Below are 12,870 nucleotides of genomic sequence, written 5' to 3'. Positions count from 1 at the left end.
AGGAGGAGGAGGAGTATTTTTGTGGGAACAAGACAGAAAACCAGAAAAGAAGACTTACAATGAGTTGTCTTTTTCAGAGAGGCTGCCCAAAATTTTAAAACATAGAATAGTCCCAGGTTTACTTAGCTTCTGGCCCCAAGGATTGTGACTTACCATATTTGACCACATTTGCTTTAATGACCAAGAAAAATAAAAGTGCTGGTTGCTGCAAAATCCTTTCCAATATCCTAGATATTACTACTTAGCACTTGGGAAAGCTAATGGCTTATAAATGGCCCAAATGCATCTATCCAATTTAGAAATTTAGAAATTGAAAGCTGGATTTGAGTCTGACGGATTTAGCCCCCTGCTTTCAGGGTAAATGTCTCAACACCTGAGGAAGATGGAATAGCCTCAGATAACTTCTTAGCATTCCGATACACACAGTAACATGGATGAATCTTAGATGTTTTACGCTAAGTGCAAGATGTCAGACTTGAAAGGCTGTATATTGTATGATTTCATTTACATGATTTTCTATAAAAGGTAGAACTGTGGGGACAGGAAACAGATCAGTGGTTGCCAGTAACTGAATGTGGGGAAAGGGAATTTCTGACAAAGAAGCTCAAGTGAACTTTTTAGGGTGATGGTAATATTCTGTATCTTGATTATGCTGATGGTTACTTGACTGTACACATTTGTCAAAACTCATAGAACTGTATACCTAAGAAAGATGAATTTTACTGTACATAAGTTATACTTAAATAAACTTAACTTAAAAAAAAAGAATGTTCCTGGCTATACTATGTGCATGGTGAGAAAGGCAGGTTTCATAAATTTTTTGCTGGACAGTCTCACATTTAAATAGACACCAGCAGTTTACACAGGAGAACAGGCAGCGCCATTTCTCTGCCTCCACCTGCTTTTCCACTTGAGACCTGAGCTCCATCAGCCACAGTGACCTTCCCTCTCCAGAAGGGCCAGGGGTCCGGAGAAGGGAGAAGAAGTGATGTGAAGCAGCAGGCCAGCTCTGTAGGCAGCAGAGGGAGCTGGGTCAGGCCAAGAGGTTTATCCCTGAAGCTGCTCAGTCACTCCCCCAGTTAATTATCTGTCTGCTGATTCATGAGTTGTGGTTCCTGTGGGCATGCTTCCTGGCTTCTCCTGCCAACAAGAGCAAAAAGAGTCTTAGGGCTGGGAGGGGATGATAACCAGAGATCCTGAGTTGGATGGGGAGCTGCAGAGGAGGAACTTCTACCAGGAAATTCCAGAGTCATACCCAGACTCCTGCTCACTGTTGCCTCCTTGCCCCCTCTTATACTGTCCCCAGGAGACCTCTGCCACTCACACTCACAATTCTGAGGGGGATAAAGGACGATGCTGCCCTCCTGTGTGTTTTCTCCTGGGAGAGGAAAAAGGCAGCACTTCACAGAGGGTCCCCTGAGTTTCCAGCACCGTCAGGTAAGAGGCCTAAATGGCGCAAGAGTACAGAGGTCCAAAAGCCCAAAGAACTCATGGCCTTGGCTGTATATTAATATCCTTCAGAATGCCCAAGCGGGGCCCTTGAGGGTCGTCTATGAATGAATGAATGCAGGTATTCAAATATTGGGTGTCTTAAGTGAGGCACAAAACCTCTAGATGCCTTTTCACAGCTACCCCTAGATATTTATTTTTCCACCTATGTGCCAGCCACTGGGCAAAGAGTGTTGAACAAAATCAGCATGTTCTTCTCCTCATGAAGCCTGAAATCTAGTGAATGTCTCTTACTTTCCTATTTTCCCAGAGACAGGACTTAAGGTTTTCTCATGGATAAAGCAAATTTATGGGCCTCTCTTCTCCTTGGGCTCTTCTGTGGGTTCTTGCTGGGTGAGGGCAGCTGAAGCATGCCAAGCCATCAATGGGGAATGGGTTGAAATAAGGAGGAATCCCCTGCCACACAGGTGTGGGAAGAGGGACCCACTGGTCTCATTCTGGGAACCTGGATTGCGTTCATGCATGAAGCAGTAACAGTCTTACTTTCAACACACTGTGGATACCATGGCTAGGAAGAATAATGTAGTAGCTGCCATTTATTGAAAACTTATTTTGTGCCTTTACCTCATTTAATTGGCATATTACAGAAGTGTCATTTTCTCCACTTTATAGATAAGGAAACAGAGGACCCAAGAGATTAAGTAACTTGCCCAAGGTAAGACAGCCAATAAGAGGCAAAATCAAGAACTAAACGCACATCTGACCGGCTTTAAACCATAGCCGTCCCTTTCCCCAGCCAACAAGCTCTCCTCCTTATGTCTCCCCAGGCTCTCAGGATTCCCACAGGGGGCTTCAGTTGGCGAGTTTCCAGGATATAAATTCAGGAGGAGAAATCAGCACCTCAGCTCAGAGCTAATCAGTTTAGACGGTGATAGCAAACACAACTTGTCGCTCAGTAGGACTCAGGTTAGAATAAAGACCTATAGCCCTGCTTCACTCATGCTGCTTAACAAGGGGAAAGTGGGGACACTGTTTCACCAAGGTTTCCATCAAGTTCAGTTAAGTAAAATGAGTTTTGGCTGAACTTGGAAAATTCCTTAAACCAACTGAATAAATGAAGCATTGCTTTAATGAAAAGAACACTGATTTCTATTGCAGGATAGTATCGTTGAGTTTTAACATTTTGTGTGAAATATATACATGTGCAAGTGACCCCCCCCAAAAAGACCTATATGTGGGGAAGACACAAAACCCAATGTTTCCTGAGTGAAGCTAAAAGATCACCTTTGTACATAAATTGCTAAACTGAAGTCTACCCTCAAATAATCTCTCTTCTCCTCATACCAGACTCTCCTACGCTGGGGCGGCCTCTCTGTGCGAACCCCACCCCATCTGTCTGTGTCCCTTAGACCCGTGTGTCCCAGCACAGCTCTCCTAGTCTCATCCCACCATCTGCTTCCCAGGATCTGATGATACCTGCAACCCAGCCCCCAACACTGGGGCGAGGATTTGAATATAATCGGAACTGCTTTTCCTTGGGGGCTTATCACTCTGGAGGTCTTCTCTAGGGTCTATGCTCCTGATTGACCCTAAGGTGCCTCTCAGAGGAGTCTGGCGCGAGCTCAGCACAACCCATCACCGCTTCTGAAATCACCCTAATCACAACGATGAAGCTGTGAACAGATCCCCTAGAGGATATTTAATATAAAGTTAGGTATGTCAATGCAGCAGAATCCTGCACAGATCATTATAACCGTGCACACCAGATCAACAAAAGGTATAGTAGAAGTGAGCGGCAGAGGGAGGGACACCAAAGTAACAAATACATTCTTCATCTTCACTAATTGAATCAAGCACCACGCTAGACTCTATCTTATGTTGCCTTACTTACCTCTAAAACAATAAGAAAATATAATGATTAGACTCAGAAATCATTCTGAAATTCAGGAAGTTGTAGATATGAAAAGAACACAAAAAGTGTTTTAAGTTCATGGAAACAGGCTTCTCTGTAGGAGACAGATGAGTTGCCTCTGTATTTCTCCATTACCCCCATCAACAGCAGGCAGCCTCTGAACCAAGGATATAACCTCTTCCAGGGCAAAATGCTGGAGAGTCCTAATTCTGTGCCATGGTCATCAGGCAGCTCACTGCAGGCTAAAGATATCAGATAACCTAGCTGAGCATCTATCACATGAGAAGCTTCAGCAGTAATAACTTAAACAGTCCCCTATATATTATCAATAACTCCTTCATCAAATTATGGGTCATAAAATGTGGTAATGACTCCAAACTCAAGTCATATACATTAAATACACACAGCTTTTTGTACATCAAACATACCTCAATAAAGTGTTTTTTAAAGATATTGTTGCCCTGTCCTGTACACTCTGTTAAACACACACGAGTCTTGAAGTTATCGAGTATTTCTGAACAACTATCTTCGAAATGCCCTTACCAATAAATCTTACTTTTTAAAAACTATCTTCTGCAAGATCTAAATTGTCTTACAATTAGTACTACTCTTTTCATTAGAAGTACATATATGCACACTTGTGCATCCTCTGCAGAGGAACGCCGCAGCGGACCAGGAGCCAGACTTCACCCTGGGAAGGTCACCCGGGCTCCGGAAAGACCACAGGCAGCACCCCTGGGCTGTGCTCTGCTCTGCCCCTCCCAGCATCAATGAGGCCGAATGCCAACTGTCTCGGCAGCTGATAGTGTGTGCAGCAGCAGGAGAGACAAAACCAGGGAGTCAAGCCCGCTCCAGGGACCCCTGGCGTAGCTGCTTGCACACACTGGAGATTTTTCGGATGCTGAGTCTGTCCCAGAAGCGAAGGCACCGCTGCCTCCCGATGACACTGTGAGAGGCAGGGCCCTCATCCTCCGAATCGCTCCCGCAGGGAGCCACCAAATAAAAAACAAACACAAAAACTTTAAAGTGTAACACAAGGAGAAAGAGGAATGTGGAGTAACTGGCAAACCGGCGCGGACACACTCGCATCCGAGAAGCTACAACCACAAGCCCCTGCCAACGCGCGGGAACAGCCCCGGGAAAGCCCCGCGCGCCTGGGCGACCGGAGCCAGTCTGCCTTCGCGCGGCCGGGACCACCTGCGACGCGCGTAGCCCGGGCTGGACTCGGGGCTCAGAGGTGCGCCCACCGCACCGCGCAAGTCGGGACCGCCGCGAGCAGGCGCCTAACCCGGTAAGGGCTTCGGCGTCCCGGAGGACGGTCCCGAGGTAGCCTCTCACCCTTGCCACAGCGGGGCCGGGAGGTCTCCGGCTCGGGGTTCCGACGGCCCAAGCCTGGCCCCGCGCACTCCGAGCGCAGCCGCGCAGGACCCGCCCGCCAGTTTCCCCGCTCCAAATCTGCACACTAGGCTGCGGCAGGATGCGCGGCGCGGGTCACCCAAGAGCTGCGACCCGCCGCGCGGGAGCCTCACTCACCTCCGACGCCGACGCCCGCCAGCGCCCCCAGCACCAGGACGGCGGCCCAGAGCGGCCCTGCTCGCATCTCGTCCGCCCGGCGCCGCGCTCCGCCTCTGCCGCACCCGCCCGCCGCACAGCGCGCAGCGGCGCCCGCGGCGGCTTTTCCCGCAGCGGGAGGGGAGGGGACGCGGTGGGTGGGACGCAACGGGGCGGGCCGTGGACTTGCGCTTCCTCCCCTCGGGCCTTTTCTGGACCCTCCGCCGCAGAGGGGAAGTGGGAAACCGCCGCTGCTTTCCCGCCGCTTAGCTTCAGCCCGCGACGGTCAGCCTGCAGGTAGGCGAGGCGAGACTGGGACCGGAGCGGGGTCCAGGGTGCATCCTCCGCAGACATCCTGGTGCCAGGGTCCGCGCTGGGCACTTGGTATGCTTAGAAAAGCCAGGATCCTGTGGCCCCTCTCCTGACCCAGGTCATCTCCTCGGAGACAACCGCGCGGCTTTCTCTTTCACCTGAATTCCTTGGGCACTTTCCCTCTGTGCCTTGAATTTCGTTTCATTCACACGTTCATTCATTGAGTTCACAAAACTGTGGAGTACCTACTCTGTGGCAGACTCCCGTTTGGTCCTTTATTACTCACTATTTATTTTCTCGGGTTGGTCTGGTTTTCCAGTAGACTCTAAGCCTCTTGAGGATAAGACCACATCTCAAGCTTGTGTGAGCATTTGATGTCCATAAAGGGCCTCTCTCTACAGATCCTTGCTAGAGAGTATCTAATGAACGTTTCAAGACACAGTCAATAAAATACTGCCTCCAAACTCAAACTCGCAGGCTTTGAAGCTTTAATCGTATTCTCCTCAAAGGCTTCCTGCCTCCCCCTCAATCCTACCTCTGGGTGTCTGGGGTTTCCCCAAACTAGAAACCCCAGGAGGCTCAGAAGGGCAAAATGCTAGGACTGTGAGCAGGAGGCCACCAGTGGCAGGGACTGGTGCAGGCTACCAATGCAATGGGCAGCTCTACTGCTAATTTTAAAAAATCAAGGCCTGAGGCATCAGGCAGGATTGGGAGGACTCTCCAGCTCTTGGGCTCCCCTAAACGCTTTCTGGCTACCCCTGGGCTTCCCTTAGCCCTGGCCTGAGATACACAGGGTGCCTGAAAACTGACCCTGACTCAGCTCTCCAGCCTCATCTCCCAACATAACCCAAGAAGCTAGTTAGCATTCCCACACTCTCCATACCTTTCTGTCTGACTAGTCTTACTTCCTTTTCCTACCTGGAAAATTCCACTTATGTTTCAAAACATCTCAGATGTCTTCTCTTCCATGTAATCTTGTCGTCCTCAGAGGTCCCAAACACTAGGATACTCCAAAAGACTAGCGCACCTCAGCAGAAGTGTCACTAGCAATTTGCAAGGGCTGGGGGCGGGGAGCCAACCCACAAAGAGTAGCTGGGCTTCCTGACCTGAGCTCCACAGACCTCTCCTAGCTGCTGGAGGGCCTCTAGGTCAGAAGCCATTTCAACAGTGTTGCCATTGCCTTGGTGCAAAATCCAGATCACTCAGCCTGGTTACATCTCTGTCTAACTATTTATTTGCTTAAATCCCATATATATAACCAGTCTCCCATTCACCTAGGTGTCATCTCAGCCTAGCTCTGCAGGCACCAACCACTTGGGGTGGGCACTGACCCAGCAAATATGCCATCTAAGTTTCCAGCCCTGTTAGCCTGAAGAACTTTCTTTAGCAAATCTGTAATGAAGGTCCACTGGCAACAAATATGCTCAACTTTTATTTGTTTCATCCTCATTTTTAATGATATTTCTTATGTATAAATTTCTAGGATAGCAGGGTTTTTTTTCTTTCAGTACTTTAAAGCCATTGTTGGAGGAGGGTATAGCTCAGTGGTAGAGTGCATGCCTAGCATGCATGAGGTCCTGGGTTCAATCCCCTACATCTCCATTAAAATAAATAAATAAATTACCCCTCCCCAAAAAAGATGTTATCCCACTGCTTTCTGGTCTTCACTGTTTCTGATGAGAAGTCAGCCATCATTTACATTCTTGTTCCCCTATCTTTTCACTCTGGCTTTTTTTTTCTATTTAGTCATTTGCACTCACAGAAAAGTTTCAAAATGCTTGAGAGAGTTCCCATTTTATTCTTTTGTTTTTACAGTTTCATGCATGTAAGTAAAAACATACATGCACATATAATAAAAGTATAAAACCATGCATGGGATTGATACACATCAACTCGAGGCTGATAGTACCTCTGGGAAGTAGATGGGGGAAAACAAGTAAGATGAAGCTTTAGCTATTGTATATGTAAATATTTTCAATTTTCACTTCTTAAAACACATGACTCACGAGTCTAGCCACCTCTGGGTTGCTCAGTTGGCGGCCCCAGATGGAGATCTCTCTCCCCAGCGTGTAACAATCATCCTGAATGGTCATGAGCAAAGGTTCCAAGGAAATTGGTAGGATGCTTGGCAGGGAGTCATCAGGTCTTATGAGTACAAACTTCCTGAGAATCCGTTCATTGTTGATACTGATTTTCAAGTCTCTTGATGGCTGGACACATGGACGTCTGAGTCTGGGCATAATGCTTCTCATATGTTTTAAGAACTTTTGAAGAGTTGGAACGATGGGCAGGGGTGCTCCTTTAGTTTTTCATTTTCCTTCCTTTTCTCTTGGCATTGTTTCATAGTGTTAGATTCCACTTGGATTCTGAAAACAGTAACTTACCATTAAAAGTGGCTCTCCTTGTTGAATCCAGGCCTGGTGGAGCATTCCAGTGAAGCCGGAAGGAGACAGGGGTTGGGCCCCCTGTCTCCACATCCCTCCTGGGGTGAGCTTCCCACATCAGGTGCGGGCCATGGAGACTGCTGCCCCCTTTATTCTTAATTCAGTTTCCCCTAATGTTAACATTTTGTATCACTGTATCATAATTCTTGAACACAGAAAATTAACATTGATATGATACTATTAACTAACCTAGATACAATATTTGAATTTTGCCAATATTCCACTAATGTCCTTTTTCTGGTCCAGGATCCCATGTTCTATTGTCATCATGTCCTCTTATCTGTGTCTTCAGTCTATGACATTTCCTCAGTCTTTCTTTTTCTTTCATCACCTTGACACTTTTGTGGCAATTATTAGGCCAGTTTTTGTGTAATGTGTCCCTCAGTTTGGGTTTGTCTCATGTTTGCTCATGATTGTATTGAGGAATTCTAATTTTAGTATATGTGCTACAAAAGCCAACACTATTGATGCATTCTAGACAAAAGTTTTGTGCCCTGTCATCACATCATATTGAGGGTACCTGATGACAATTATCTTATCACTTACAATGTTAACTTTGATCACATGATTAAGCGGTGTCTGCCAGGTTTCTTCACTATAAAATATTTTTCTCTTTGTAATTAATAAATATTTTATGGGAAGATACTTCAAGTCTATGCTAATATCCTGTTTGTTTTCATACTTTACCCACTAATTTTAGCATCCATCAATGGTTCTTGATTGCAATTAGTTAGTGTGATGTTTGGTTAATAGTGACTTTCTATTTCCTTTTTTCCTTCTACACCTATTAATTGGTATTCCACAGTAAGGAAGACCTGCCCCTTGTCTCTCATTTTAAAGATGCAATTATTTATTTATATCAGTATGAATTCTTGGATATTAATTTTATTCTATGAGTTATAATCCAATACTATCATTGTTTATTTTGTTGCTCAAATTGTCTCAAAGTTGTCTCTAGCGGCTTTTCTTTTTTTTTTTTTTTTTTTGTCTCTAACTGCTTTTAAGTTTGGTTTTTTAGCTGCACGACCATAAATTGAATAGGTGTTGTTTTCCTCATATTTTTGCTGCTTGGCGTTGGTGAGACTCTTGGATATATAAGTGGTTTATTTTTCACCAAACATAGAAACTCCTTAGCCATTATTTCTTCCAATATTTTTTCTGCCCATTCTCACTCTCCTTAACCTTCTGAAACTCCAATTACATACATTTTAGATATTATCTAAAATAAATTATCCCACAGGCCACTGAGGCTCCAGGGTTTTTTTTTAATTTTTTTTTTTTTTTCAGTTAAATAGTCTAGTGATCTCTTTAAGTTTCCCAGTTCTTTCTTTTGCAGTCTCCAGTATGCTGCTAAGCCTAGCCAGGACATTTTCCAGACATTGGGTTTTAAGTTCTAAAATTTTCCTTTGCTTCCCTTTCATGGGTTCAGTTTCTCTGCAGAGGTTTCCCATATCTTCAGTCATATGTCTGTGTTTTCCTTTAAATCCTTAAAGATGTCTACAACCACTATTTTAAAATTCTAGTCTGCTAATCCTGATTCATCTCAGGAACTGTTTCTCTTAATTGCTTTTTTAAAAATGGTGGGTCTCAATTTCCTGCTTATTCACATGTGTAGCAATTTTAGATTATATACTAAACATTGTAAATGATTCATTTCGGAGTTTATGTTGCCTTCCCTTGAAGAGTTTTGAGTTTTGTTCTCTTAGGCAATTAAATTACTGGCAGGTTATCTTGACAGGTTTTATTCTTTTTCAGGGCTGGTCATTTTTAAGTTTATCCTTAGTCCTAGGGTGTTTTTTTGTTTTGTTTTGTTTTTTGTTTTTTAGTGTAGAACATGGTCCTTACTCCTAAGGTGTGGACTTTCTATATCACCCAAGTATGCAAGTTGCTTAATGAGATCTTTTCATTCTGACTGGGCTAAAACTGCAACATCTCTAGTGCAATCTCTAGTGTTCCGTTCAGCTCTTAGCTGCTCTCTGCTAAGCCTGATAAAGCCCCATCGAGTACACATGCAGCTCATCCCTTATCCAAAGACCACGGGGGTCACCCATGCAGACTTCTAGGGGCACCTCTCTGTTCAGTTCCTTCCTCTCTAAAAGCCTTTCCCACAAATTACAACTTCCTCAACAGCACTGAACTGTAATCTGTGCCCTTCAGCTCAGTGAGACCATCGTGCCCTTCTTAGACTTCACCTTCTTGCACTACAATCCAGAAAGTTCCCCAGGCAGAAAGCTCGTAAGATATAGGGCTCATCTCCTGTGTTTCCCTTCCTTCAAGGATTATAATTCTGCTTTGCCAAGTTCAGTGTCTAAAGCAGTTTCTCAAATATTTTATCTCAGTATATTGTTGTTTACTGTGGGAGAGCAAGTCCCATACCAGTCACTTTGTCACAGTCAGAAACAGAAGTTCTGTGATTACTGATTTATCCAACTCCACCCCTTGCACCATCACTTCTCTGTGGTGGACAGGGGATCCCTGAGTGCAGGGGGCAGTAGCTTATTATCTTTATATTCCGCAGTAGGCCCTTGGTAAATAAAAGAATTTCTTCCTATTGTTACCTTCTCAGCAGCCCTTGATGGTTAATTTTAATAAATATAAATCAAGCAAAGATGTTGCGGGATCTGAGTATCTATTCTACGATTTGCCCAAGTAGCATACTCCCCACCTGACAGGACCCAGGAGGGGTATCCAGTGCATGACAGACAGAAGAGCTTCCCGAAGATCCATTTAAGATGCAGGAGTCACATTATCTGGTGGGGAGGGTATAGCTCAAGTGGCAGAGTGTGGGCTTAGCATGCACAAGGTCCTGGGTTCAATCCCCAGTACCTCTTTTAAAAATTAGTAAGTAAAATAAATTACCTCCCCACCAAAAAAGAGTAAAATAGAGTCACATTATCTGGCTCCTTGATTGACATTTGCCAGGCTGACACCAAAATAGGGATCCTTTCCCTGTGTTCTCATCAATAGTCTGCCCCTTTGGGGAAGCCCCACTCTTACCCAGTTCCTCACTGTCACCACTGTAAGTTGAAGGAATCACGTTCATGGCTATTTCCTGGACCTCTTGCCTTCAAGGTCATGCTTAGCTCCCCTTTGTACTATGAGTCAGAAGGCCCCTGGATTCAGGTCCCTGTCCCACCTCTTACTAGTTAGATGATCTTGAAAGAGTCTCCAAACCCTCTCTATGTTCATTTTCCTTATCTGTAAAACAAAAATAGCTATCTGTTCCCTGCTCTTTTCCCCACTCTCTAACCCACTCTGCTTCCTCCCAACACACACACACATTTATGAAGTTCTAGAAACCAGGGATGTGAAAGCTTTTGAAATCAGAAAAGCACAGAGGAATATGTTCTTATCATTGATATTATTTGTGAAGAGATTGTAGATCTATCCATGCAAATCTGTCCCTCTAGTTAAAGAGACTAAGTGGAGAGAAATTACATTGGCCCAGCATCTTCTCTTCCTACCCATTTGGCAGAGGCTCTTCTGTCCATTGAGAGGGAGATGGTCTAGCAGTTCCTTTGGCTTGAAGGAGATGGGCTTTTCAGAGTCCACACGGACTAAAGATGATATCATTTGGAATGTCTGGGCTCTGAGGAGATACCCGAGAAAACATCCCTAGAGTTTTATCAAGGTTATGGAGGGATGAGCTCAACCTTGGCATTTAACATTTATTTCTAATTAGGCACCTGCTGTGTGCCAGGTGCTTCTTAACGTACTGAGGATGCGATGGTGAAGAACACCAGCTCTGCACTCCCAGAGCTTGAGCCCATTTGGGCCTGAGACATTCAGGTTCTATCTTGGGATACATCTTCACGTGAGCCAGACCTTTCTCTGCCGAGAAGAAAAGTGAGAGTCTAAGGTCTTTCCATCCCAGCTCAGCAAACAAAGTACTGCCTGGCCAAGCCTGGATTCAAGCTCTGTGCCCACAGAAGGCATCACATAACTGCTCACACCCCACCTCAGATCAGTCCAGACACCTTCCCCATCCAACCCCCAAGTCAGGGTGATGCATCATTCTGAAAAACAGAGCTGCTGCTTGGCTTCAGGTCTCAAATTCCTGTTCTGGTTTCTCTCTAAATTCCTAGTCACCCTCCTTGGGGCCCTGCTTCAGTGACTCCAAACTTGTAGCTGGGCTTCAGACACCTATTTTAGACTTCTCTGGTCCTCCTTATTCACCTTCCTGAGAGACAGAGTAAGGTAAGAATTGCCTGCACAATAGTCAGGTGGCCAGGATTTGAATCCTAGTCCCACCATTCGTCAGCTCAACGACCCTGGGCAAGTTGCTTAATTGCACTAAGCCTCAGTTTCCCCATCTGTAAGATGAGGTTCAATGGAAAGAATTAATGTAAGCCATTTAACACAGTGACCGGCATATAATAAGTATTCAACAAATGTGAGCTATTTTTTTTCTCCTTAGATCAACTCATCTATACTGGATTCCCAGTCTATCCCCATATTCTGCCTGCAAGTCAAGATACCTACTACTCAGTGTTGCTGCCTATCACTCGAGCCCCCTGGGCTAGTTGAGGCTAGCTGAATTGAGGCAGTAGGATGTTATAGGCTATGGGCAGGGTCAAACTGACCATTCTCTGATCTAGCTTGTAGGTCTTGTCCCAACCCATGGCTCATCCTTGGCATAATTAGTCCTGCTGGGACAAGTCCCAGATTGTCCCAAGCTCATGGACCCTGCTTCTTGCTAACACTTAAAGCATCCGGGCAGTTTTGAACCCAGGGACAGAGTTTCTTCACCCGAAGTCTTTGGAGGAGTTTCAAGGGATCTGAGACCGCCCCCCCTCCAATATGCAAAAGTTTCTGTGATGTATATTTTCTACAGAAATAGTGCTTCATTTTCACTAGCTTCATAAATTGGTCCGTGATTCCACATGTTAAGAAGTATTGCTTCTGGGGACTCCTAGAGTCTAGAACCCCGTGAGGTTGGTAGGCCTTATTTTCTGGGCCACTGAGGACTCAGAGAGGCCCTCACTGTAGCCAGCATCAACAGTATCCACAGTTCCCTGCCACCACACCAGCTTCTCTGTAGAAACAGGGCCCAGTCAATGGGCCCCCCCAAATCTGCCTGAATCCATTCCCCAATCCCTCAACTCAGTTCTACCCAACAAAGAGGGTTATCTGCACGGGTCTCCTCCAGCTGGAGAGTGGCCTCCCTTCCTCCCCAACCCCCACTTCCCCTCACAGTGACAA

At 45.5% G+C, this 12,870-nt stretch overlaps 1 protein-coding gene across 2 annotated transcripts in view; it reads right to left on the bottom strand.

The window, feature by feature from the left end:
- ITGB3 (integrin subunit beta 3) overlaps nt 1-5,052 on the bottom strand; it is a 48,090-nt gene extending 43,038 nt beyond the window's left edge. Inside the window, exon 1 of one of the 2 annotated variants that reach the window (XM_074343429.1) lies at nt 4,895-5,052. In XM_074343429.1, the coding sequence (XP_074199530.1) occupies nt 4,895-4,961 (67 nt within the window). In that variant the 5' untranslated portion in view covers nt 4,962-5,052. Of the gene's footprint in view, nt 1-4,699; nt 4,821-4,894 lie in introns of those variants that run through there. The other variant, XM_074343430.1, reaches the window with a different exon arrangement.
- Between the last annotated feature and the right edge of the window lie 7,818 nt (nt 5,053-12,870).

The sequence above is a fragment of the Camelus bactrianus genome, chromosome 16 (assembly GCF_048773025.1).
Source record: "Camelus bactrianus isolate YW-2024 breed Bactrian camel chromosome 16, ASM4877302v1, whole genome shotgun sequence".
Lineage (NCBI taxonomy): Eukaryota > Metazoa > Chordata > Mammalia > Artiodactyla > Camelidae > Camelus > Camelus bactrianus.
This window is presented reverse-complemented; position numbering and strand designations above follow the sequence as displayed.